We start from the raw sequence: 22,780 nt of genomic DNA on the forward strand, positions 1-22,780 counted from the left end.
GCTGATATATTCTTTAGAACCCTTTACTGTGGGATGTGACTGGCTAATCAAAAGCAACAAAGCTATTCCTTTTTGCTAAATATGCCCTCCCCAAAACAGTTAAAACACCTGTCACATCGAATCAGTTGTCCGTGTACCTCTACACCCTATAGATAATGTTTTAGTACACCAGGTGCTTCCAATGTATTTTCCAGCCACTGTAAGTGACTGGAGACCGTAATTGATAGAGCTAAACCTAGTTTGCACAGTAGAACAGTTATTTGAATGTATGGTGGTTTCACATCACCTAGAATTTTAGGATTGAGATAAAAGAAAAAAAAAAAGTAAACTATATGAACATTATTTAGAGCTTGTATTTAACATCATGTAATCAAACAAACTTGTAAATGAAATTGCAAAAGTCTACCAGAAGCCATAATAGTAGTACAGTATTTTATGTTAGATTTCGAAATGTCACATTTTTTAAATTTGTCAGTTTTTCGTTAAGTATATAGAATACTACAAAGTGGTATGCAATTCAATATGATGTAACAGTACATTATTCAGCAGGTTTTATTTGACTTTTTGAAGCACAATGGGTTCATTCTGTACGGTGATGCAAAACCTTTGGCCATAGCTGTGTATTCTGCAGCCTTTTTTATGCAAATTGGATTTAGCAAATAATGATGTAGGTTCATGATATATTCCACATTATTATTACTGATGTTTAATTCATAGTTTAATTCTACTATTTTTTTCATGTTACAAGCATTTAATGCATCTAAAGTTGCATGTAAATATTAGCTGACATTATGAAGAAATACAAAGCACAGAATTATAGTACCAGTCATTTTAGTTTTAACTAGCCAGATGCTTAAGCAAGCCAAGTGCCTAGTGTATGAAATTATGTGCAGAGGAATTTACATAATGTTTGTCTTCAGGAAATATGCAGTTTGAGTATTGTGTCTTGTAAATAATTATTTGTTCTAGCAAAGGTTAACCCACCCACTTGCTGTCTCCAACCTTGTTGATGAAAGGTATAATGGAACACTCTATTAGCAGTGTGCATGTGTGAAACAGTATCTGTTCTTCTCAGTAATACAGTGCTGTTTATGATAAAATGATACAGAGATAGCACTAAGGTATAAGCAGTCTGTTTTGTACTTACATGTATTCCTGCCTAGAATCCTGTTAAAACCAAACTGACATTGTAGGGTCCATTAGTTTCGAGCATCAGTGTCATTTATTTTGAGGAATTAACACATTACATTTCCTTGTCATGATATGGTGCTAAACACTCATTAAGTCTAATGATGGTATCTCATGGGTAGCAGGCCAGAACCAGCACTGGGATTGCTTTCCATCTAAATAGCAACTGACTCAAATCACTATATTTAAACTGAAAACTATGTCAGAATAGTGATAATTACTCCAAATTCAAAACCTGCCATTCTGGTCGCTCTGGTCGATTTCCCTATCCCATTCTGAAAATAAATACTTTAAAAAATAGATCTTAAACTTTCAGCTTTTTAGTAAAGATTTGGGTCACTCTTAAAAGAGACTGGTGGTTAAATGGATGTTTTGTTGCCGCTGCCCCCGGTATGTCAGTTCTTCTTCTCTGGTCGGTTGCATCTCCGCCCTGCCTGCTGTTGCCGGTCCCACTCCCTGCGCATCTGTGAGATCCAATGCAGAATATTTATAAATGCATCTCAACAATTCGTGCCGTACCTTTCTAGCCACATAAATTTGTCCAGGTACGATGGTATCATCTCTTCTGCTGTGCCCTGCTTGGTTTTAAATTGTTTCTTAACACAGGCACTGTTAAATCCGCAGTCGATTATGGAGTTTGGCATGATTTTTAAGTCTTGTCTGTCTAAAACCAATGTAACCCTTACATTGCAGTCAGCCGTTGCGTCCTGTGATTTTTTTTTTTCCTTTCTAAATTTATAATCAGGTATATTGTGTGACAGTGAGTATGTCCCGTGAGTATGGTACATCTGCAGTATAATACGTGTTTACATAATGGAGAGCTTTCTTTTTCTGTTGCCCATCAATGCATTAATCAGAAACACAAAAATGTAGCCTGTAATATAATAATAATAATTAATTAAAAAAAAAAAAAAACACATTACAACCTGCATAGGTCATTTCTTTGCAAACATACATATTGTATTAAAGTCATGTATCACAATCTACAAAATCTACTAGCATTTGATAACTTGCTTATTATCACCACAATTAAACATCCTGGCAGGAATATAATGGGACTCAGCAGAGACACGCTCCTGATAATATCACTTTGGTCTTGTCATACTCTGCTCATGTCCCTCTGCAGTCATAGTAAAAGGGTTTGACTGTACTGAAATGTCGTGGGATGTCACTAATTACTAAACTATATGTTTTTAACATAACATAGTTTTAGGGGTAAATGATGCCCTTGTTCATGGATTCCAGATCATTCCAGTGAAATCCTATATGCACCTGGTTTTAAAGCACATGAAGCACCTCAAACCTCATTACTAGACTACCCTGTAATTAAAATCAAGCACCAACTTATTAAAATTTTACAAAACCATCACCAGAAAACAGTACAATTAAGGCCCCTTAAGCAATACAAGTCAATTGAAGACTGGAGTAACCACTTGACAAATAAAATGAATGTGCACAGCTTATTATTTATTTTATCCAACTAAATCTCACCTCCTTTGTTGTGGTGTCATTTAAGAACAAATAGCTACTGTCTATCATACAACCATGCACAGCAAGTGTTAAGGAGTCTGATTAAAGCAACAAAAAATGACTGGTAAAAAAATACTGTTAAAAGCTAAATACCGTAATTGAGTTCAGCAGTGTTTGCCTTTTGTTATTCAAATTTGAAATGGTTTGTCTGCTGTGTGTATCTTGCAGATCTATTTGCGGTTCTTGGACTATGAGATGCAGAACTCTAATGAGTGCAAGCGGAATTTTGTGGCTGTCTATGATGGGAGCAGCTCTGTGGAAGACCTGAAAGCCAAGTTCTGCAGCACTGTGGCGAATGATGTGATGCTGCTGACAGGGCTGGGGGTTATCCGCATGTGGGCTGACGAAGGCAGCCGCAACAGCCATTTCCAGATTCTTTTCACATCTTTCCAAGAACGTAAGGAATTTAATGAGTCAATTTACTGACAGGGCAATTTAACCCTACACTGGGCATTTTGAGTCTGGTGTTTCAGTTCAGTGTCAATTGTCAGTCATTCCTTCTCTGCAGGTTTAATTTCAGTTTCTAGCAGCAAATACATTGCTGGCCATATAATTATTACAAAGCGTTAAGAAAATCAGGTGCATTAAACCAGCAGTGGATTCTGCAGTAGACTAACTGTCTTGCCTCAATAAGTTATTGTGGTAGCTTGATGTGCATTTTTTAATTAAATAAAGGATGGAAACACACCCATATGTAACCAGTATAATTACAGGTCATATAGAAAGAACAGCGATTTACAGCAGAGATTTGTGTGTGAATAGTCTCTCATTGTAAATTGTGAATGCTGCTGCTACTTGTTCAGTCTGACAGTTTGGTGAAGAACTGATAGTAGATGGTTGGTTGGGCTGAGCAAATTAATTAAAAGCGATGACTCCTATGGGCTGTACTGGAAAAGACACTTTGCTGAATTTTCACGCAATAATTGAGGAACATATCCCTCCAAAACAATTGTAGTATACTGGCAGTCCATGGTGGTCTTACACACTATAGTCAGAGTTATGGCATACCATTTTTTTCAAGGAGCTGTATATGAGTGAACTTCAGAAGAAATGAATACAATAAGGCATTCAAGATGTTACTGTTAGTAGCCTACCTTTAAACAAAAGTTCCAAATAAGCAATCTTAATTCTGCTCTATCTTAATTCAGATTTTTTTTTTTCTTCAATGCCTCTGAACTAATCCGATCTTCAGGTACACGCTGTACATTTATGTGTACGAATGTGCTGCCCGGAGCTTTCCCTTTAAAAGAAAAATGCCTGAATGTTTAAACAGTGGCTGTATAGGAAACAATTCCTGAAAGACAGTTAGATTTAATGTCGTCACTTTTGGTCTCTGGTCCTATCACTCAATTATTATTTAATTGAATGTTCTGGTCTGAACAAAAGGGCAATTATAATGCGACAAAGAATTAGTTTCAGTAGCTCTTGGTCGTTACCTCTTTAAACAAAGTGTGGTTCTCCCCCTAAAATGAGTGGTTATGAGAAAGAGGACACCACCTTGTGGTCAAATAAAGATTATCCTTAGATTGTTATTCTGTAAAGGTTTTGCAACATTGAATTATGAATGATTCATACTCTGCACCATGTATCATCCATTCCGTATATAGAATTAACAAGAATATATTGCAACCTTCAACACAGATATTTTCAGCAGGTAACATGTATATACAGTAGAGGAAGAAATGAATATGGAATTATAAAAAATATATGTATTTGTTGGTAGTGGGTAGTTATTGTCATATACAGTAGTTGTCACATGACAACAGAAAGATATCGTACCTGCTTCCTGTCCTGTAGTTCATAGAAAAAAAATATCTGCGTTCACCAACTTGACCACAGGACAGCTTTATAAATCAACAGGCAGGATCGGCATAGCAACAGTCCAGAGTCCAAATTGTGCCTAATGAGCATTTTTGATTATTATTACTATTTAACAACAACAACAACAAATCTTGATGTAATTAGAATGAATACAGTACACCCACCTGTGCATAATAAGGATGTTGTCATTTTATCTTGGGGTTAAAATAAAATTACAGCCTTATTTAATGTGCATAGTTGGGTGTACTTTACTCCTAATACAGTTACAAATTGAAAAGGAGGTGTCATCCTGCAGATGCATCTTCAGAAAGTCACCTTGATACTTATTTTCCAGGCAGTTCCTGAGTGTTCTACTGATGGGATAAACCAATGGCACTTTAAACACAAAGAGAAGATTGTAATTGAATAATTTCTAGACTCTGAAAATCCACCTTTTATACCCCTAAATCACGTGACTGTCTTGTTTTAGGTCTCATTAGAACAATGCCAGTCACTCTGAGCAGTGGCTCTGCTGCTTGAACTTATTATGTGCTGCTACTCTAGCTATCAACACCTTTCTTTTTGTTCAGCCCCATTGTTTTATGAAAGTAACAAAAAAGAGTAAGAATCAGGGAAATATGCAACTGCACTGAAGACTTTCTAATAATTGTCAAGTGTTTATTTTGTAGTTTTATTATATTTTTAGGTGTAAAGACAGTGCTCCAAATGTTGCACTGGAGTAGATAAGTTTCAGATAGTCCTCTTGTTGATTTGAACCATGAAAATTAAACTCTACTTGTACCACTGAATAACTTCATATTCATGTTGCCAAGTTGTCATTCTCTCAAATGTGTAAACATGAGGAATTCCAAGATTATTAACAAAGTGCCTATGGACATTCTGGTGTCACAGAAACCTGAGATGGAATTGTTTTCCTATAACTGAAGAGGGCCATCTATTATTGGATACATGGATACTTTTGTGATGCTAATATTAAAGAAGACGAGGTTCAGCAGTACAGTTCATTTTTTTTTTTAAACGTGGCGTTTCAGTGCTGTACAGGCGTTCTATGTCGTTACCCGTTTCTCCAGTTTCTCACCTTTATCCAAGGCGGCTAACTATCCAACGTTAACTATGCATCAGCTGCAGAGTCACTTACAGCGTCTTACCCGAAAGACGGAGCACAAGGAGGTGAAGTGACCTTCTGGTTATATACAAGCCCCTTTCTTTAACCACTGGACCACACAGCCTCCTATATATTTAAAGAATAAAGAATGCTTTAAAAAAATGTATTTGTTTTGTTTTCACTTATGATGCTTTCTAATTAATGTTATAAATGTTGTCTGCCAATTTTGCATTTTCTGCCACTTTCAGCTCCCTGTGAAGCCGATGCATTCTTTTGCCACAGTAACATGTGCATCAATAACACCTTGGTTTGTAATGGAGTTCAGAACTGTGTGTACCCGTGGGATGAAAACCATTGCAAAGGTAATGTTAAAAATCTGTGTTGTAAGTGGTCCTCAATTGATCATTCTTTATGTGATCAGGTTGAGACACAAGTATATATTAAATCAATAACAGATGTTGATAGAGTATGAAAATAGAGTTTAGTAATTAATTTGTCATCCGTTTATTCATCACTGTTAAGACATATATTTAAAAAGAAATATGACTGAAAAGAACAGTCCTACGAAAACATAATTAAAGAATTTTAAAAAACTACCTGAATTAAACTTTTAGGGTATTTTTTGTGACTTTCATTTATGGCTTATGGTACTGTGTGGGTCACAATATCATAGAGGTTAAAGCAACATAGCTTACAAATAAAGCTCTATAGTAGGAGACGAGATGATTTTGAAAACCAGTGCGTCTGCTGATTTAGTGCAAAACCTTGGGCAAGCCATTTCAACTCCTTGTACTGCAGTGCTTCCAGGTGTGAAACTGGGGGAAAGAAAGACCTCACTGTAAATAAGTTATTGTATTTCAAGCAATCATTAAAATAAAAATAAGCTACATTTTTTAGATACTGACAATACTGTAACCTGTTGCTAAAGGGCTCATAGTCAATTTAAGTTTTTATTTGTCTTGTAAAATTTTAATTTGTTCTTTTTTGTCTGAAGTGTATGACAACTACAATCTTATGGCTTCTATCATTGTCGTGTGTGTTTAAGTGTGATTGAATGTACAGTATGGGTAGAACTGTAACCATGTATTTTTGTTTCACACAGAAAAGAGAAAAGCTAACCTGTTGGACAACCTCACAAACACCAGCGGGACTATAATAGGAGTAACCTCTTGCATTGTCATTATCCTTCTTGTTGTATCTGTTATAGTTCAAATCAAACAGCCTCGCAAAAAATTCATCCAAAGGAACGAAGACTGTGACCAAACGGTGTTTCAGGAGGTGTTTGAGCCCCCACACTACGAACTCTGCACTCTCAGAGGGACGGGGGCCTCTGCTGATTTGATGGACATTGCCGATGACTTTGAGAACTACCATAAACTGAGACGGTCTTCGTCAAAATGCATTCACGACCACCACTGTGGATCTCTGATTTCCAGCACCAAGGGTAGCCACAGTAACCTCAGCACTCGGGATGCTGCTGTCTTAACTGAAATACAGCCCCAACCTGTAAGGCCTCTTATCCCACCCACTAACAGGAGGAGCATTCTGGTGATGAAGCACAGCTACTCACAGGACACAGCGGATGGATGCGATCTGGATGAAATCCAAGAGGTGCCCACGACAAGTCACAGGCTCTCCAGACACGATAAAGCAGTCCAGCGGTCAGTATCCATTGATTTTTGATGAAGACTATTACATGGGGACTTTTATGCCCAGACATTTTGTTCTCTTTTTTTTCTTTGAGGTTATGACTCTCTTCTTCTTTGTTGCTTTCCCACTTTTTCCATTTAGACCTCTGAGTATTCATAACAAATAGGTTAAAATGTTCAAATATAATTGCTCCCAGGCCAAAGAAAGTTACCATGTTGTTGAAATCTTATAGTTTTATACTAAACCAAAATGAATGTTGCCCCACCTAATGGGGCTCATACCATTAGTGATAAGACATACAATTGTGAGATGCAATTATAGGATATTTGGTGCATGGAAAATATTAAGAATTACTAGTCCAGTGAAACGACTGAACAAGTACGTTTTGGGACTATTTTGTCTTTTTTTTTTTTTTTTTTCAAAAAAGTGAAGTAGAAATGCTTGTTTTGTAATTAAATAACCAAAGCGCCTATAAGTTATATTTAAAAATGTAGCGCTCATAGAATATTCTTATATACTAGGAATATAAATATATATTTACATGTACAAAAAAATGATACTGTAGTCAAAATAACTTTATACACAGTAAATCAGAAAACTTTGGAATGAACCTGTTTTTTACAGTCTAATAAAGAGATTATTTTATTGTATAACTGCAACTTGATTGCTTGTTGACTAAAAGAAGATTAAACGTTTACTAGAGCATGGCAGTTATGAAGCCCTTTTTTACAACCTGTAGAAATGCAAACATATCTTTTATATATATTTGTCATGCATGCACATTGTGTGTGCTCGTGTGTGTGTGTGTGTGTGTGTGTGTGTGTGTGTGTGTGTGTGTGTGTGTGTGTGTGTGTGTGTGTGTTTGGCTTGTATACACACATTACATCCTTGTTTTGTACATTTGTATCACCTAGTGTTTCAGACAATAATTGTAGTATTTCCTTTTCATCTTTGCATGCAAGTGATTCACACTTCACTAAACACTTCAAATCAAATGTACTGCATTTATGTAGCCTATGTATGCATATGTATTTTTTTTCTATGCAAAACATTATTATAGTAAATGAAATGGTCATAACATTCCAGGTTCTGCCTCATTGGGTCTCTAAGCAAACATGAATCTGAATACAACACAACTAGGGTCTAAGAGACAAACTCAAGGTAAGCAAACAAATCTAAACAAAACTAAAATGTCTTCCAGTGGTTTTCCCAGTGTTGAGCATCTGTTCTGAAACTTTAACCTATCAGTGGTTTTTCTTTCCTGCTTTCATTTCCTCCAGTTTTTTTTTGTTTTTTGTTTAACGAGTGACTGATTTTGAATAGTTTTAATCAGTTATAGTTGTTCATTTTTCCATGGTTTCCGTAGATTTTTAATGCTTTTAATGCAGAATGTATATAAATATAAATATATATGTATATATATATATATATATATATATATATATATATATATATATATATATATATATATATATATATATATATATATATATAAAATTAATATCTATCTAGAGATTAAATTTGAACCCTTTGAATATCATTGTGAAATTACATGATCTTATATACTTTTTTTAATACTGTTTCAAGATACAGAAACTCCTAACAATGTTGAATTAGTTATTAAGAATATATAAATATACTATAGTTAGCTTTTTGTGTTTCTTTAGCTGTGTATTTAGATGTTGCAAAATGCTAAAATGTCTACTTTAGTCTTTTTTTCAGTCTTGTAGTTTTAGTGATACTTTTTTTTTTAACAAACTGCACATAGAGTGTATTTTCAATCATTTTAATTTGATGTACTAGTTGATATTCTGTTGTGGTCTGTGTTTTATCACTTTGTGCAATGTGTTTTTCTTACATTCTACATTCTGTTACATGTGCATTGTTTTCATAATATAGACTGCTTGAGAATAATGCATTCGTCCTGGATGATTTCGAGCAAGCTTCAATGAAATATGAAAATATGGACCGGGAATATACACCAGCATGATGTTTTATGGACTTTTCTTAGTGGAATATTTTCATAGTATTATATAATATTTTAACAACATAATTTACTCCAATAAGAATGGCAATAAGAATGATATTTTAAAGCGAGAACTTAAAATTCAGGACAGAAACTTGAATTCAGGTATTTTGCCTTGATTGTCACTTATTTGTTTTTATATACATGTATTATTATGCTGATCACAATGAAGAATGAGTAATATAACGGCTTCATATTTTAATTAGGTAGACAGCTAAATGGAAATGTGTGATAAAGACAACTTTTAATATTTGGAAAAAAGAAAGTATTATTTAATGTTTTATTAGCTAAAAGCATGCAATTTATATTCCTGTTATGTACAGCTAGGTATACATTATAGTTTGTGTCCAATGCCTGCTACCTGTATATTTCTATGAAATATGTTACACTAATAATTAATAATTACTATACCTATTTCTTTCATACATTTTAAGTTACCAGGCAATATAGCATAAACTTGCGATGTAGGGTACTTCACTGAAAGTTTTAATAAGATTCTCACACAACTATTGCTGAACATGCATTGCATTTTAACATCTATACTATTCTACATGAAAGAAGACCGTGTCCATATCAAAATGAAAAAAAAAGTGTGTCTGGTAAGAAAGAAACCATTCAGATGCATGCTAATAGCTAATTCAATAACACACCCTTATCTTCTACCACTATTCAAAGTGACAGTATTTTACTGACAGAGGCAAAACTCAAATCATACTGAATGCAAGATTTTTCTGTAATAAAATGTGAGATTGCTTTAAATTAAATTTGGCTTTGAAGAAAAGTCCTTATTTTGACATTTAATATGTGATTTATAATTCGAAAACACTGTCCTGGTGTTTACTGTCCATGTTGTGCTTTGTGCTTTGTTCATGTCTTATTTGTATACTAATGCAAACTTTGTTTTATTAAAAAAAAAAAAAAAAACAAATCTAAAGCAGATGCATTTAAACATACAAAATGCTTTGTAAATAAAAAAAAAGTAACACAAGATTATTTTAGAATTTTATTTATTTATATTTGTGCTAATTTTAGTTTGTGTTTATTTAGTTTATATATATATATATATATATATATATATATATATATATATATAGAGAGAGAGAGAGAGAGAGAGAGAGAGAGAGGAGAGAGAGAGAGAGAGAGAGGATAAAGTATGCATTGAAATCATGAAGGTGTGATCTGAGATGTCTCCAGACAGTCATGAGAAACTCTTAGTTACAGCAGGGACTCGATTCTCGAATATTGATGCACCTTCATTAGATTGTCTCAGTCACAATCCTGTTCAAGATTGGCCTGTGAGCATCAACATAATATGTAAAATAGACTACAATTATCTATAATTATCTAATTATATTGTATTAAAAGCTTGGGTCCCTCAGTAGTTCAATTCTCATAATGCTAGAACGACCCCCTACTGGCCAGACGCCTGATGAGCTCAAGCACCTACAGGCCAAGCCATTGTCTTCCATGCGCTACTGGCTTCTGGAAATCTGCTCTTGAGTTCCGGGGTGTAAGAAGCAATTGGCTAGAATGTAATTGGACATTCTCAATTATGGAGAAAATCGGTCACTCTAAATTGAACAAAAAAGAAGCTCAGCTGATTATTTTTAATAGCTATTTTATATTATTTGTAAAATGAGACGCATGAGTCCCGATTGGACAAATGTATTGAACTGTTCACCTCGGTTATATTGGTGTGATATTGCAGAAAGAAAATGTATGAATGTAGTTTTATGTTTTCGTATGCTCCTCAAACTCGTCAGTTTATCATTCAGTAGTGAAAACAACTGAAACAGTGCAATAAATCATATTAAGACAAATGTCTATCTGCATCTGGAAACCAGTGCACAACCCAGCCTCATTTCATTCCAATATCACACTGGTGCTGTAGCAAGTTCCATCTGCAGTTTAAAATCTACTGTCCAATCTGCAGCCGGACAAAAAAGTCAAAGATCACCTGTTGGTACCATGGTTTTGTATTACTGCTATTTATTAATTCAGTTAAAAAATGAGTTTCCTACCATTTGTTTGTCAATGGGTATCTCATAGCCTGCTAGCATTTACAGAATGGATGATCAATACTGTAGGTAAGTCAATGTGCATACTTTTAGTAACACCCTAAAAACTCAGCCTGTGTCAAGTGTTTTGCTTGTAGGCATATGAATGGGATGAGAATCCTTCATAATGTTCAATAGAATGGGCTGACAACAAGCAGATTGAGTACAGCAGCTGAGCTGAACACCAGAAAGGTGCAACACATGCTGAATTTACAAATAAAGAAAGAACACAAAAATGAAAGTTAATACATCTCCTTACTATAGGAAAACTATTTTCAAAAAATATTTTCTACAATCTATAATTACGTTCCTGAATTTTAAATAATGCACATTGGTTACAAGAAATAATAATAAATAAAAAATATATTTACAGCTCTGGAAAAAATTAAGAGACCACTGCAAAATTATCAGTTTCTCTGGTTTTACTAGTTATAGGTATGTGTTTGGGTAAAATGAACATTTTTGTTTTATTCTATAAACTACTGACGACATTTCTCCCAAATTCCAAATAAAAATATTGTCATTTAGAGCATTTATTTGCAGAAAATAACAACTGGTTAAAATAACAAAAAAGATTCAGAAATCAATATTTGGTGGAATAACCCTGATTTTCAAGTACAGCTTTCATGCATCTTGGCATGCTCTCCACCAGTCTTTCACATTGATGTTGGGTGACTTTATGCCACTCCTGGCGCAAAAATTCAAGCAGCTCAGCTTTGTTTGATGGCTTGTGACCATCCATCTTCCTCTTGATCACATTCCAGAGGTTTTCAATGGGGTTCAGGTCTGGAGATTGGGCTGGCAATGACAGGGTCTTGATCTGGTGGTCCTCCATCCACACCTTGATTGACCTGGCTGTGTGGCATGGAGCATTGTCCTGCTGGAAAAACCAATCCTCAGAGTTGGGGAACATTGTCAGAGCAGAAGGAAGCAAGTTTTCTTCCAGGACAACCTTGTACTTGGCTTGATTCATGTGTCCTTCACAAAGACAAATCTGCTCGATTCCAGCCTTGCTGAAGCACCCCCAGATGAGTCCAATTTTCAGCTTTGCCCAACACCTGGTCGTCTAATGGTTAGACGGAGACCTGGAGAGGCCTACAAGTCACAGTGTCTCGCACCCACTGTGAAATGTGGTGGAGGATCGGTGATGATCTGGGGGTGCTTCAGCAAGGTGGGAATCGGGCAGCTTTGGCATGAATCAAGCCAAGTATTCTTCCTTCCTGGAAGAAAACTTGCTTCCTTCTGCTCTGACAATGTTTCCCAACTCTGAGGATTGGTTTTTCCAGCAGGACAATGCTCCGTGCCACACAGCCAGGTCAATCAAGGTGTGGATGGAGGACCACCAGATCAAGACCCTGTCATGGCCAGCCCAATCTCCAGACCTGAACCCCATTGAAAACCTCTGGAATGTGATCAAGAGGAAGATGGATGGTCACTAGCCATCAAACAAAGCCGAGCTGCTTGAATTTTTGCGCCAGGAGTGGCATAAAGTCACCCAACATCAATGTGAAAGGCTGGTGGAGACCATGCCAAGACGCATGAAAGCTGTGCTTGAAAATCAGGGTTATTCCACCAAATATTGATTTCTGAACTCTTCCTAAGTTAAAACATTAGTATTGTGTTGTTTAAAAATGAATATGAACTTATTTTCTTTGCATTATTCGAGGTCTGACAACACTGCATCTTTTTTGTTATTTTGACCAGTTGTCATTTTCTGCAAATAAATGCTATAAATTACAATATTTTTATTTGGAATTTGGGAGAAATGTTGTCAGTAGTTTATAGAATAAAACAAAAATATTCATTTTACTCAAACACATACCCATAAATAGTAAAATCAGAGAAACTGATAATTTTGCAGTGGTCTCTTAATTTTTTCCAGAGCTGTATATTAAGAAGTGATGCTTACATTTTGATTCTTACTGCAGATATACTTCATATTAAAATAAAAATGTGCGTACCAATATTACCAACCTGGAACTGAAGCGCAATATCAGCTAATGCTAAACAGGTAGAGGTGCAGAGAATAAGGCCAGTACAGTACTCCCCCTTTGTAAAGGTACAGTCATGGCTCCCATTTGCCCCATAATGCCATTACACTAACAATAGAATTCTCGTTATAAGGCAGAGCACAAATAGCACAGTCTCTTAACTATGGCTCCCAACTAAAGGGGGAACATTTAGTTGTGTGCATACTTAACCAGTAGATACTGTATATATCTACTGTAATAAGCGCTTTGACACAAACCCTGCTCCTGTTTATGATGTTGAGGGCCTGAAGTGACGAAATACAAAAACAGACCTAATAGTGTTTTCATTTCTCTACAGGCAGATATATCAGCCAACTGCTTCTTGCCAAGTATGACATCTAATGGAATGAACTCCATCCTACATGAAAGAGCTGCTGTTCTTAGAAAGTTTCAAAATGTTTTGTGACCAAGAAAAAAAAAAAAAAACTTTTTATTGTGATATGCATTTGATATGTTTTGCTAAACTTAAAGCCAACATGTTGTGATGCAGATGTTTTAAAATGCAAATCTATTTGTGAAAATATGAAGTCCAAATTATAGTTTCTAACACATTTACTGGTAAGGATATTGCTGCCCTCTACATTGGGTTCTGTTCATTTTCTTCCCTTAGCTGTCTGGCTGGTTGAGGCTGACAGATATTTACACTTTTTAAACTTGCAATGCTCAGTTCAATTTGCAGCCCCGTTAAGTCTTTCTTGGTTGCCCAGATTGATTTAAAACTGATGTTTCCATCATTGATGGAGGTAATTTGTAAAGGATTTCTGAGTAATGCCTGGAGTTGAACATTGTCATCTCATGTCATCTCAAGACCAAAGTGATTTATTTTTACTCCAGCCTATGGAAGCATTAATCCAAGACTTAGTGGGCTGACTCCAAAACTCACTTTTCAGTATTCTATAATGTGCTGCATCTGAATGGATTAAAGGTCTTAAATCTATTTTACTACCTTGTATTACAATAAGCAAAATCATCAGTGATGCTCTTTTTTGTGTTGTTGAATATTTTCATTAAAATGATTTTGTAACTCCAAAATTTCACTGATTTGTTACTGATTTGTGCAACTCCACTCCTTGGAATCTGGTTCAGCCGGTATTAGTCTCCCTTCTCCTCTTAAAGGTATTGCAGCTAACAAAATAACTCCATAAATTGTACTTGTTGTGCACTTTCATTCGTTATATACTGTATGTGTCAAATGTGCAGTTTTGAAAGAAACATGTTACAGTAAGCATGTATTTAAAAAAAAAAAAAACATTAGATATTGTACTACACTTGGATTAAGACATTTCTGTTTGCAAGACCAACTTTAAGTTAGTCTTGATCATTGTCCCCGCCCCTTCAATTACTTATTTCCTGTCATAAATCAACTAGCTGCTTCAGAGGTGTAATGTAGGAAGTGGAAGTGACTTTAAAAAAAGCACAGAAGCGGAAAACTTCCATTAACCTAAAAACTGCAGATTTGAGACCAGTGTACAGTAGCTAATGGAAATATATAACAGGTTAGATTCATATCATTGTTTTGTCAGCTACAATTACTTTAACTGTTATGCCAATGTATTTTACTTAAAGCTACACAATTACAGTGCTTATTCATTGCACAATCTGACTTACACATAACAAAATAATACTGAAAAAAGTGAATCAGTGAAGAGTCCTTGTACATGTTAACTCGGCATGTGTAATCTTACATTGTAGCTGTGAGTCAAGAATAGAGGTGAGCTGTTTAGTGTGGCTCTGTAAATTACCTGAATAAATTGAGAAGTGTAAATTGCTTTGAAACACACACACTACACACCTGACATTATACCTGAGTTGCAGATGCTTTTGTTATTGTTACTACACTTACCACTTGTATTATTCAATGTGTTTACTTCATGATATTAATTTAGTGTATATATATATTAGGGCTGTCAAATGATTAAAATAGTTATTCGCGATTAATCGCATGATTTTCTGTAGTTAATCACGAATAATAGCAATTTTTGAATGTGCTCAAATTTGGCCATAAATAAACAAATTTCCATTTAAAAAGCTGAATGTTATGTTAAAGGCACAATGTGCTTTATTGTAAGGGAAAGAAACACAAAATAATCTGTATCAGAAAGTTTTAAAGCATTTATTTTAGAACCAAAGTTCACTGTAATTCACAGCTTTTCATGCCCCCAATGTTAATAGGCCTACTTCCTGAGCGATGAATTTAGAACATGTGTGCTTGTTGTCGTCTACAGTTTAAATCCCCAACATATGTATATTTCCACACACTGGGGTATGCAAACTTTTGGCGACATCGTATCTCTCTTCCTTCAGCAAGTCATTGACCATAGCCCACACCTCACCCCTCTCAGCTCTGGGAAGGCACTTCAGGTCCTTGAACCTTGGGTCGAGTGCTGTGGCGATCTTCAGCCATGTGATGTTGGTGTTTTCCTTGCGTTTTTCCAGGTCTGTTATGTATGTTGTCTTGAATCTTACCACGTAGGCAGGGTCATCATCTGAGCTCTCCATCACCCGAGAGAGGTGGCACAAAGCAGGCAACATCACTGAGCAGGAAACGTACTTCTCTTCCTCCCAGGAGTTCAGTCAAGTACCTGCAGTGGAAGATAATTAAATCACTTCTGTCAATTGTGAGAGGCTTGTTGCACAAGGAAACTCATAAATACTCTTGCACTCTCTCTCTCTCTCTCTCTCTCTCTCTCTATATATATATATATATATATATATATATATATATATATATATATATATATATATATATATAGCATATTTACTGTTGAGGTAGTGTTCAAAGTAAATATCCCATGGGTTCAGTTTAAAACAAAACAGTGGATAGATAACTCAGTGAGTTATCTATGCTTTGTTACCTTACACCAACTGACTGGTGACGTTTTTTTAATATGTAGGGTGGATAATGCTTATTGTTTGGGACTGTAAACCCGTTTAGTTGGCTCTTCACAATTCACATTGTTGTGTATTGCTGGAGCATTTTCTTTTGGTCACCAGACCCGGATTAAAAATAAACCTTTCCAAACCGGATTACAATTGTCTGTGATTACTCCTGCACTTCATCACATCTACAACTCTCTCTCTCTCTCTCTCTCTCTCTCTCTCTCTCTCTCTCTCTCTCTCTCTCTCTCACACTCTCTCACTCACACTCACACACACACACACACACACACACACACACTCTCTCTCTCTCTCTCTCTCTCTCTCTCTCTCTCTCTCTCTCTCACTCACTCACTCACTCACTCACTCTTAGTATAACTGTGTGATAAAAGCTATTACCTGCAGGGCTCCAGTTGTGCCTCCAGCTTCAGCAGTTTCTCCAGTTCGGCTGTGGTTGGCATGGCATCCCTCGGTGGTTGCATTTTTCTTTGCACACGTTTGATCATTTCCAGAGTGGAATTCCATATTGTTGTGACGTCTTGTGCATGTGACTCCTTTTGCCCATTTGCAACTTGCTGTTCTAGCTCTGCAGCGTTTGGTGGACTGTGTTTGAACTGCCGAACTACTTTTCGGCATTTGGCTAGGGTATTGTCAAACCCGCTGTTCTGTAGAGACACTGTGACTGACCTTTGCAGACTGTGCGCGGTGCAAGGCAGGTGTTCAAAGGGCAGGTGTCACACAGCTGCAATCATGTTCCGTGCACTGTCTGTTCCAAGTGTGGTAACTTTCTGTTCAGTGTTCCACTGCTTTGCTACATCCATGAAATGCTCAGCACACGTTTCATCATAGTGCCTCTCTTCTGTTTTCATGACGGTCAAAGCCTATGAATGCAGTTTCCAGTTGTCATCGATGTAGTGCGCTGTAGCCCCGAGGAAGCTGTGGTTACTCATCGATATCCAGTGGTCTCCAGTGAGGGCAGCAGCCTGTGTATTTTTCAACTCCACTTTCTTAGCCCTCTGTGTATTTTTCAACTCCACTTTCTTAGCCCTCTCGTTTTCGTACAGTTCGTGTATCCGCCTAACGATGGTGGCTCTCGATGGTAATTCATATGTTGAGTCGTTCGATGCAATCCGAATGATGTCCCTCAGGCCGTCATCTTCCACAGCGTTGATTAGCCTGCAAACTGCAGCTTTCCACTTCGCTATTGCGTTTGTTAGCTTGCTGCTCGTTGACTTGTCCATTTGCCTCCTGCGCACGAACTCTAAAAGAATAGGCTGCTGCTGCTGTCCAGCATTGCTAGCCCTCTCACTGCTGCTGCCGGCATCAACTCTGTGTTTTGCTTGTAAATGATACTTCAGACTCGATGTACTTCGGTGATAAACAAATCCACCCTTACAGTAGCTGCAGATAACTTTGCTTTTATCCAAAGAGCCACCTGTAAGGGTTTTGTAATAAAACTGGCCGTTTAAAAGCCCTTTAGCAGCTTTCTACATCATTCATGCTTATTTCGTCAGCAAAGCTATATCTAAATTCAAGCAGTCGATTGACAAACAAGCGCGAGAGCGTGTTGTTGTATTTTAACTACAGGTGGTTTTAAGGCTCAAAACCATATAAAACTTTTTAAATCACATTTATGAAACATTTTTTACATGGAACTGGCTGAGGCTTAAATTGAATGAGATGTTTAACAGGTGAGATTGTATCACCGGCAGAAGAAATAATTCCACCATGAAATTAAGGTTAAGGAATAATAACATCCCTTGCACATTTTAATGAATGCATCCTCAAGATTCGAATCATGGTTGTCACTCCCGTCACACTTGCCAAGCTACAGAGCCTCTGTATAGGGTATTTTCATCAGCTATTTACAAAAAAAAAAAAAAAAAAAAAACACTGTACTTAAGTCCCAAGTTTCATCAACTGGAATGCTGGTCCAGACTGTTTGCAGAGGGCAGTGATTAATCTGACCAGATTATTAAAATAACATTCAGAATCAAACAAACACTAGAAAACTCTAAATCCCAGAATTCAGTGACTGGTACGTGCGACGCATGGCTCGTGGCTGTCCGCTCAATGGCAAAACGGAAGTGTCTTTGTTTTTAAACTGTTAGTTAGTCGTAAATTGTGGACAGATTGCCAACGTTAGCATTACTTTAATTAAATCAGAAACATTTGTTAGTTTGAGTACGTGGTTCATAGATAATTTCAGTTTTGAATCCTTAATGTTACAATTGTATTTTTGTTTACAAAAGCAACATGTGTTCGTTAATACTGAGTCTGAAGACAGCTCAGCTAGCAAGATTGCAGCAGGTGAGATTCCGTCAGTGCTGTGTTGTGCAAACATTTAAACAAGCGCACACCAGCAACACGTCCTTACAAAGTGCACTGGAACCAAGGAAACAGAAACCAGAAACTTCCTTCTGCTCGGTTCGACTGAACAGTCTGCAACACGTACCGAGGAAAAGTATTTCAATTGAGAACACACTGCGAAATAAAGGGAATCACGACAGAAAAGACCATGCAACCGGGGAGGTGGCTGTGCACAGACGACAAGGTGACCCTACACTGTCAACTGCGCAGAAAGGTGACTGGCAACATACTATTATCTTATACGATATTAACGTTGTAGACACAAGTTATAAGTGTCTCTTTACCCGTGTTGACCTTGGGTAATGGCAAGAATATGGCCTACACCGCTTGCTGTATAAAGTTGAGCACTGATCTACAGGCATGCAACAAGCAGTACAGCAAAGAGACAATAGCATGTAAAGGGTGCATATACGTTGTGTATAACAGAGCTACTGTGCCATGTTACGGCTCTTCAAAGTTTTCTCATGTATCCCGTATGCAATGCATTTTGCACACTGGACAATAGGGGTATGCTGTATAGTGAATTTCACAACGCAGTAATAATCATCAGTTCGTCAATTATAGTTTTATTTGCAGTTAAATTAAAGGTAATTTTAAGTGTTTGTTACACCGCTGTTTTAATCCTTTGTGTTTGTTCAACAGTTAAAGAGGCTGGGAAGGACTTTACGTATTTAATAGTGGTTCTTGTTGGGATTGGCGTTACAGGTAAAAATAAATAAAATTCCTGTACCTCAATACTGTATAACCTCTGTGTGTTTTTAAATGATCTTTTCGTAATATAAATTGTTAGGTCTTTACTTGAAAACGTAGCTCAAAGCCTTGAAAAACCCTTAAAGGGACAAGAATCCTGACGAGTGGCATTCGCAGTATAAAACATCGAATTTCTTAATGCAGGAAAGAACATCGTATTTTAAGTGCACTGCATTTTAATCAAAATACATTTGGCAGGGTTTTTTATAAATAATTATTTTTATGGTAACGCAAAAAAAAATAAAAATAAAATCCATGCATCAGATATGTAATTATTTGCACATACCAGTGCTTCACAACGTGTTGATTGTGTTCAATAAACTAGCTTTGCATGACTCTTAAAAAAAGAAAAAAAAAAAAAAAAAAAAAACTTAAAATGGTATCCTGCAGTAATGTATGTTGGTTGTAATTTCAGTATTAAATTCCCCTGGAAAGCATCAGCAAATGTTCCTATTATATTCCTGCTCTCTTACTCCAGATGCATTACAAGTCATTAGTGCAGATCAGTTCTAAGTGTTTGTACCTGAGTACCTGCATTTTTTTTTTTTTTTACCAATAATAATATACTTTGTAATTTGGGTCACATTATCCTAGAACCTATAACAGGTTACAATAAAGGGAGACATTACATATTGTCTTTAATTGCACAGTAAATATTTTTTCTTTCTCTTAGGTGGCTTGTTGTATGTTGTTTTTAAGGAGCTTTTTTCATCATCCAGTCCAAGCAAAATCTATGGTGATGCTTTAGAGAAATGCAGATCACATCCAGAGGTATTTCATGAAATACAAAGTAAATTCATTGTTGCTACATTGGGCTATATTCAGAAACAATCACTTCAGGGGTGTGCAATTCACATCGCACATGCCCGGGACAACAAGATTTGTGTGAGGGACAACGAGTTTTGCTGTTATGTAGTTCGTATTTATTTATTTATTTTTCCTATGTTCCTTCTGTTCTGTTGGTTACAAAGAATCCCAGAAATGGCAGCTTGAGAGCCTTTGGCAACGAACAGACTAGTCTTTTAAACCTAAGGTATCGTTTACATTTTTGTAAATGAGCAAATAAGTGATACTGCTTTCTTAATACATGAACCTGACATATAAATGCTGCAATCTGTTAAAGTTTAAAAAACAAAACAAAACCAAAAAAAAAAAAAAACATTAAGTTCACTGTTTTGAAGCATTTCAAGACAAACTTTCCCTGGTAAAAATTGTAATGATTTTTTTTTTTCCTTGCTTGTAAGAATCAAGCAATCCGCTTATAAGAATAATTTCGGAGCAAACTGACTACATGTAATATGGTACTTGATCAAGTGCAGTGACATGTACAGCCAGTAAAGCTGTTTTTGAATTTGAATTTGTTCACATCTCGCGTGATTAGGCACGTATGCAGCGTGGATAGTGCAATGATGCAGGAAACACTGCATTGTTTGTAATCAAACATGACTGCACCACTGCATTGTGCAGGTATGTTTTTTGTGTTCTCTGTTAGTGAAAATGTGTTTCAATAAAGTGAATACATGTTCATTAAATACATACTGAGTACAGTAGTGTTTTTGTGTGATATGTACCTAGCTCTCAGCTGGAGCACTAACTAATAGCACTTTGTGTGGAACAAACACTAGATCTCTTACTCAAGTTTTGGTTTCTTTTTGTTATTTCTGCTTCCTTACACCTCAATACCCCCATCACAAAGCTATCGGCTAAGCCATTTCTGTCGAGGTGTTATTAACTTAAGCAGTTAACCGATTGACTATTATCCATAATTCGTTAAGGAAAGCAGCTGTGGGTTTTTCATGGGCGTGCATACATGCAGGAACTCGTGACATCTAGTGGTCAACCCATTACACTGCAGCCAGGGAACAAGCTCATCATTCTCATACTAAGTTTGATTCTGCACCACTGTAATCGTATCAGTCTGCTTTTAAGAATCATCCGCTTATCAAAACACCTGGACTGTAATAGCATATCCTCTGAAGAAGTCATTCCCCTAGATTAGGACTACTCAACCCTGGTCCTGGAGGGCTGCTGCCCCTCTTGGTTTTTGTTCTAACTACACTAAATTCATTAATTGGACCAATTAAGCTTCTATAGCACTTAATTGGAAGTATACTTAATTAGAGTATAGTTGGAAGTAAAACCAGGCGGGATAGTGGCCCTCCAGGACCAGGGTTGAGTAGCCTTCCTTAGATAATTGACCTTGCCTTTCAGTAAGAAGTGCCCTCAGGACACCTAACTGTCATCACAATAAAATATGTATATGGAATGCTGCAGCATCATACATTAATCCTTAATCCCTAAAGGTACACAAAGAATTGAGCTGTTGTTCAAACGGTTTCTTCTTAAAATACGGTTGAGAATGTATTATGAGTGATAGATTGTATGACCTGATCCAACCTGTCAGTACATTTTAAGTTAGCAGTAAATCAATGTTTGTGCTGTTGTACGTTTGGACCTTTTTTTTTTTTTTGTTTGTTTGTTTAAGGTTGTAGGTTGTCGGAGTCTTTGGAGAGCCTATTAAAGGTTATGGTGAGACAACACGTCGAGGCAGAAGGCAGCATGTCAGGTAAACAAAAGAAAAAGGCAATTCAGTATACTTTTTAATTTGTGTCTATTGCAATCTGTGGAATTGCCAAATTTTCCCTTTTTCAGTCATGTAGAATACGTGAAAGATGGGCTGAAGCACATGCGACTGAAGTTTTACATTGAAGGTTCAGAACCAAGAATACAAGGAACTGTGCATTTGGAAGTTAAAGAGGTGCGTTTGTCATGTGTTTTGTTGCCACATTGGGAATGATTGGCAACCACTGTATTAAAATAATGAAACCCAACAGTGCAGGTATCCTTATTTGGTGCATCATTTTACACCAGGGACCCGGACCTCGTAGGAACAGAATATGGACAAGTTTTAAGCCTGAGATGCCTTTAATTAATTTCTTTATTTCATTTTTTTTTTTTTTTTTTTTTTTTAATATGAATGAATCATACGATTCATTACATTTAATGTAAAAAAAAAAAAAAAAAAAAAAAAAAAAAAAGCTTTATATAACCAATTTAGCAATCAGTGTCTTATTGTTTGTTTTTTCCCTCCGACTACAGAACCCTGAAACTGGAAAATATGAATTTCGCTTTATATTTGTGGACATTGATACATATCCAAGAAGAACAATTGTCATTGAAGACAACAGATGATATTCTGCAGAAAGAAAATCTTTTATTCAGACAAACCATGCTGCCTTTTTAAAGCAGTGCTTGTGGAAAAGTGAGTTTATACTACATTTTGAAGACAATGTTGCTTTACCTTTCATGAGATGTCTAACTTTGCATCTGGAACTGAATACTTTGAGATGTTGTTGAATATACAATAAATAAGATG

General features: G+C 36.3%; 2 protein-coding genes across 2 annotated transcripts in view; both read left to right on the forward strand.

Annotated features, from left to right (window-relative positions):
• Positions 1-14,733, forward strand: part of LOC121313768 (neuropilin and tolloid-like protein 1) — a 34,610-nt gene extending 19,877 nt beyond the window's left edge. Inside the window, exons 4-8 of the mRNA XM_041246565.1 lie at positions 2,887-3,115; positions 5,893-6,006; positions 6,747-7,305; positions 8,381-8,455; positions 13,706-14,733. Of these exons, the coding sequence (XP_041102499.1) occupies positions 2,887-3,115; positions 5,893-6,006; positions 6,747-7,305; positions 8,381-8,441 (963 nt within the window). The 3' untranslated portion in view covers positions 8,442-8,455; positions 13,706-14,733. The remainder of the gene's footprint in view (positions 1-2,886; positions 3,116-5,892; positions 6,007-6,746; positions 7,306-8,380; positions 8,456-13,705) is intronic.
• A 3,614-nt stretch (positions 14,734-18,347) lies between these two features.
• LOC121314191 (mitochondrial import inner membrane translocase subunit Tim21-like) lies at positions 18,348-22,752 on the forward strand. The gene is made up of 6 exons (XM_041247201.1): positions 18,348-18,868; positions 19,297-19,359; positions 20,078-20,175; positions 21,897-21,970; positions 22,057-22,162; positions 22,504-22,752. Exons 1-6 carry the CDS (start codon positions 18,541-18,543, stop codon positions 22,594-22,596), a joined length of 762 nt encoding a protein of 253 aa, XP_041103135.1. The 5' UTR covers positions 18,348-18,540; the 3' UTR covers positions 22,597-22,752.
• Positions 22,753-22,780: the final 28 nt, after the last annotated feature.

The sequence above is a fragment of the Polyodon spathula genome, chromosome 4, assembly GCF_017654505.1.
Source record: "Polyodon spathula isolate WHYD16114869_AA chromosome 4, ASM1765450v1, whole genome shotgun sequence".
Taxonomy (NCBI): Eukaryota; Metazoa; Chordata; class Actinopteri; order Acipenseriformes; family Polyodontidae; genus Polyodon; species Polyodon spathula.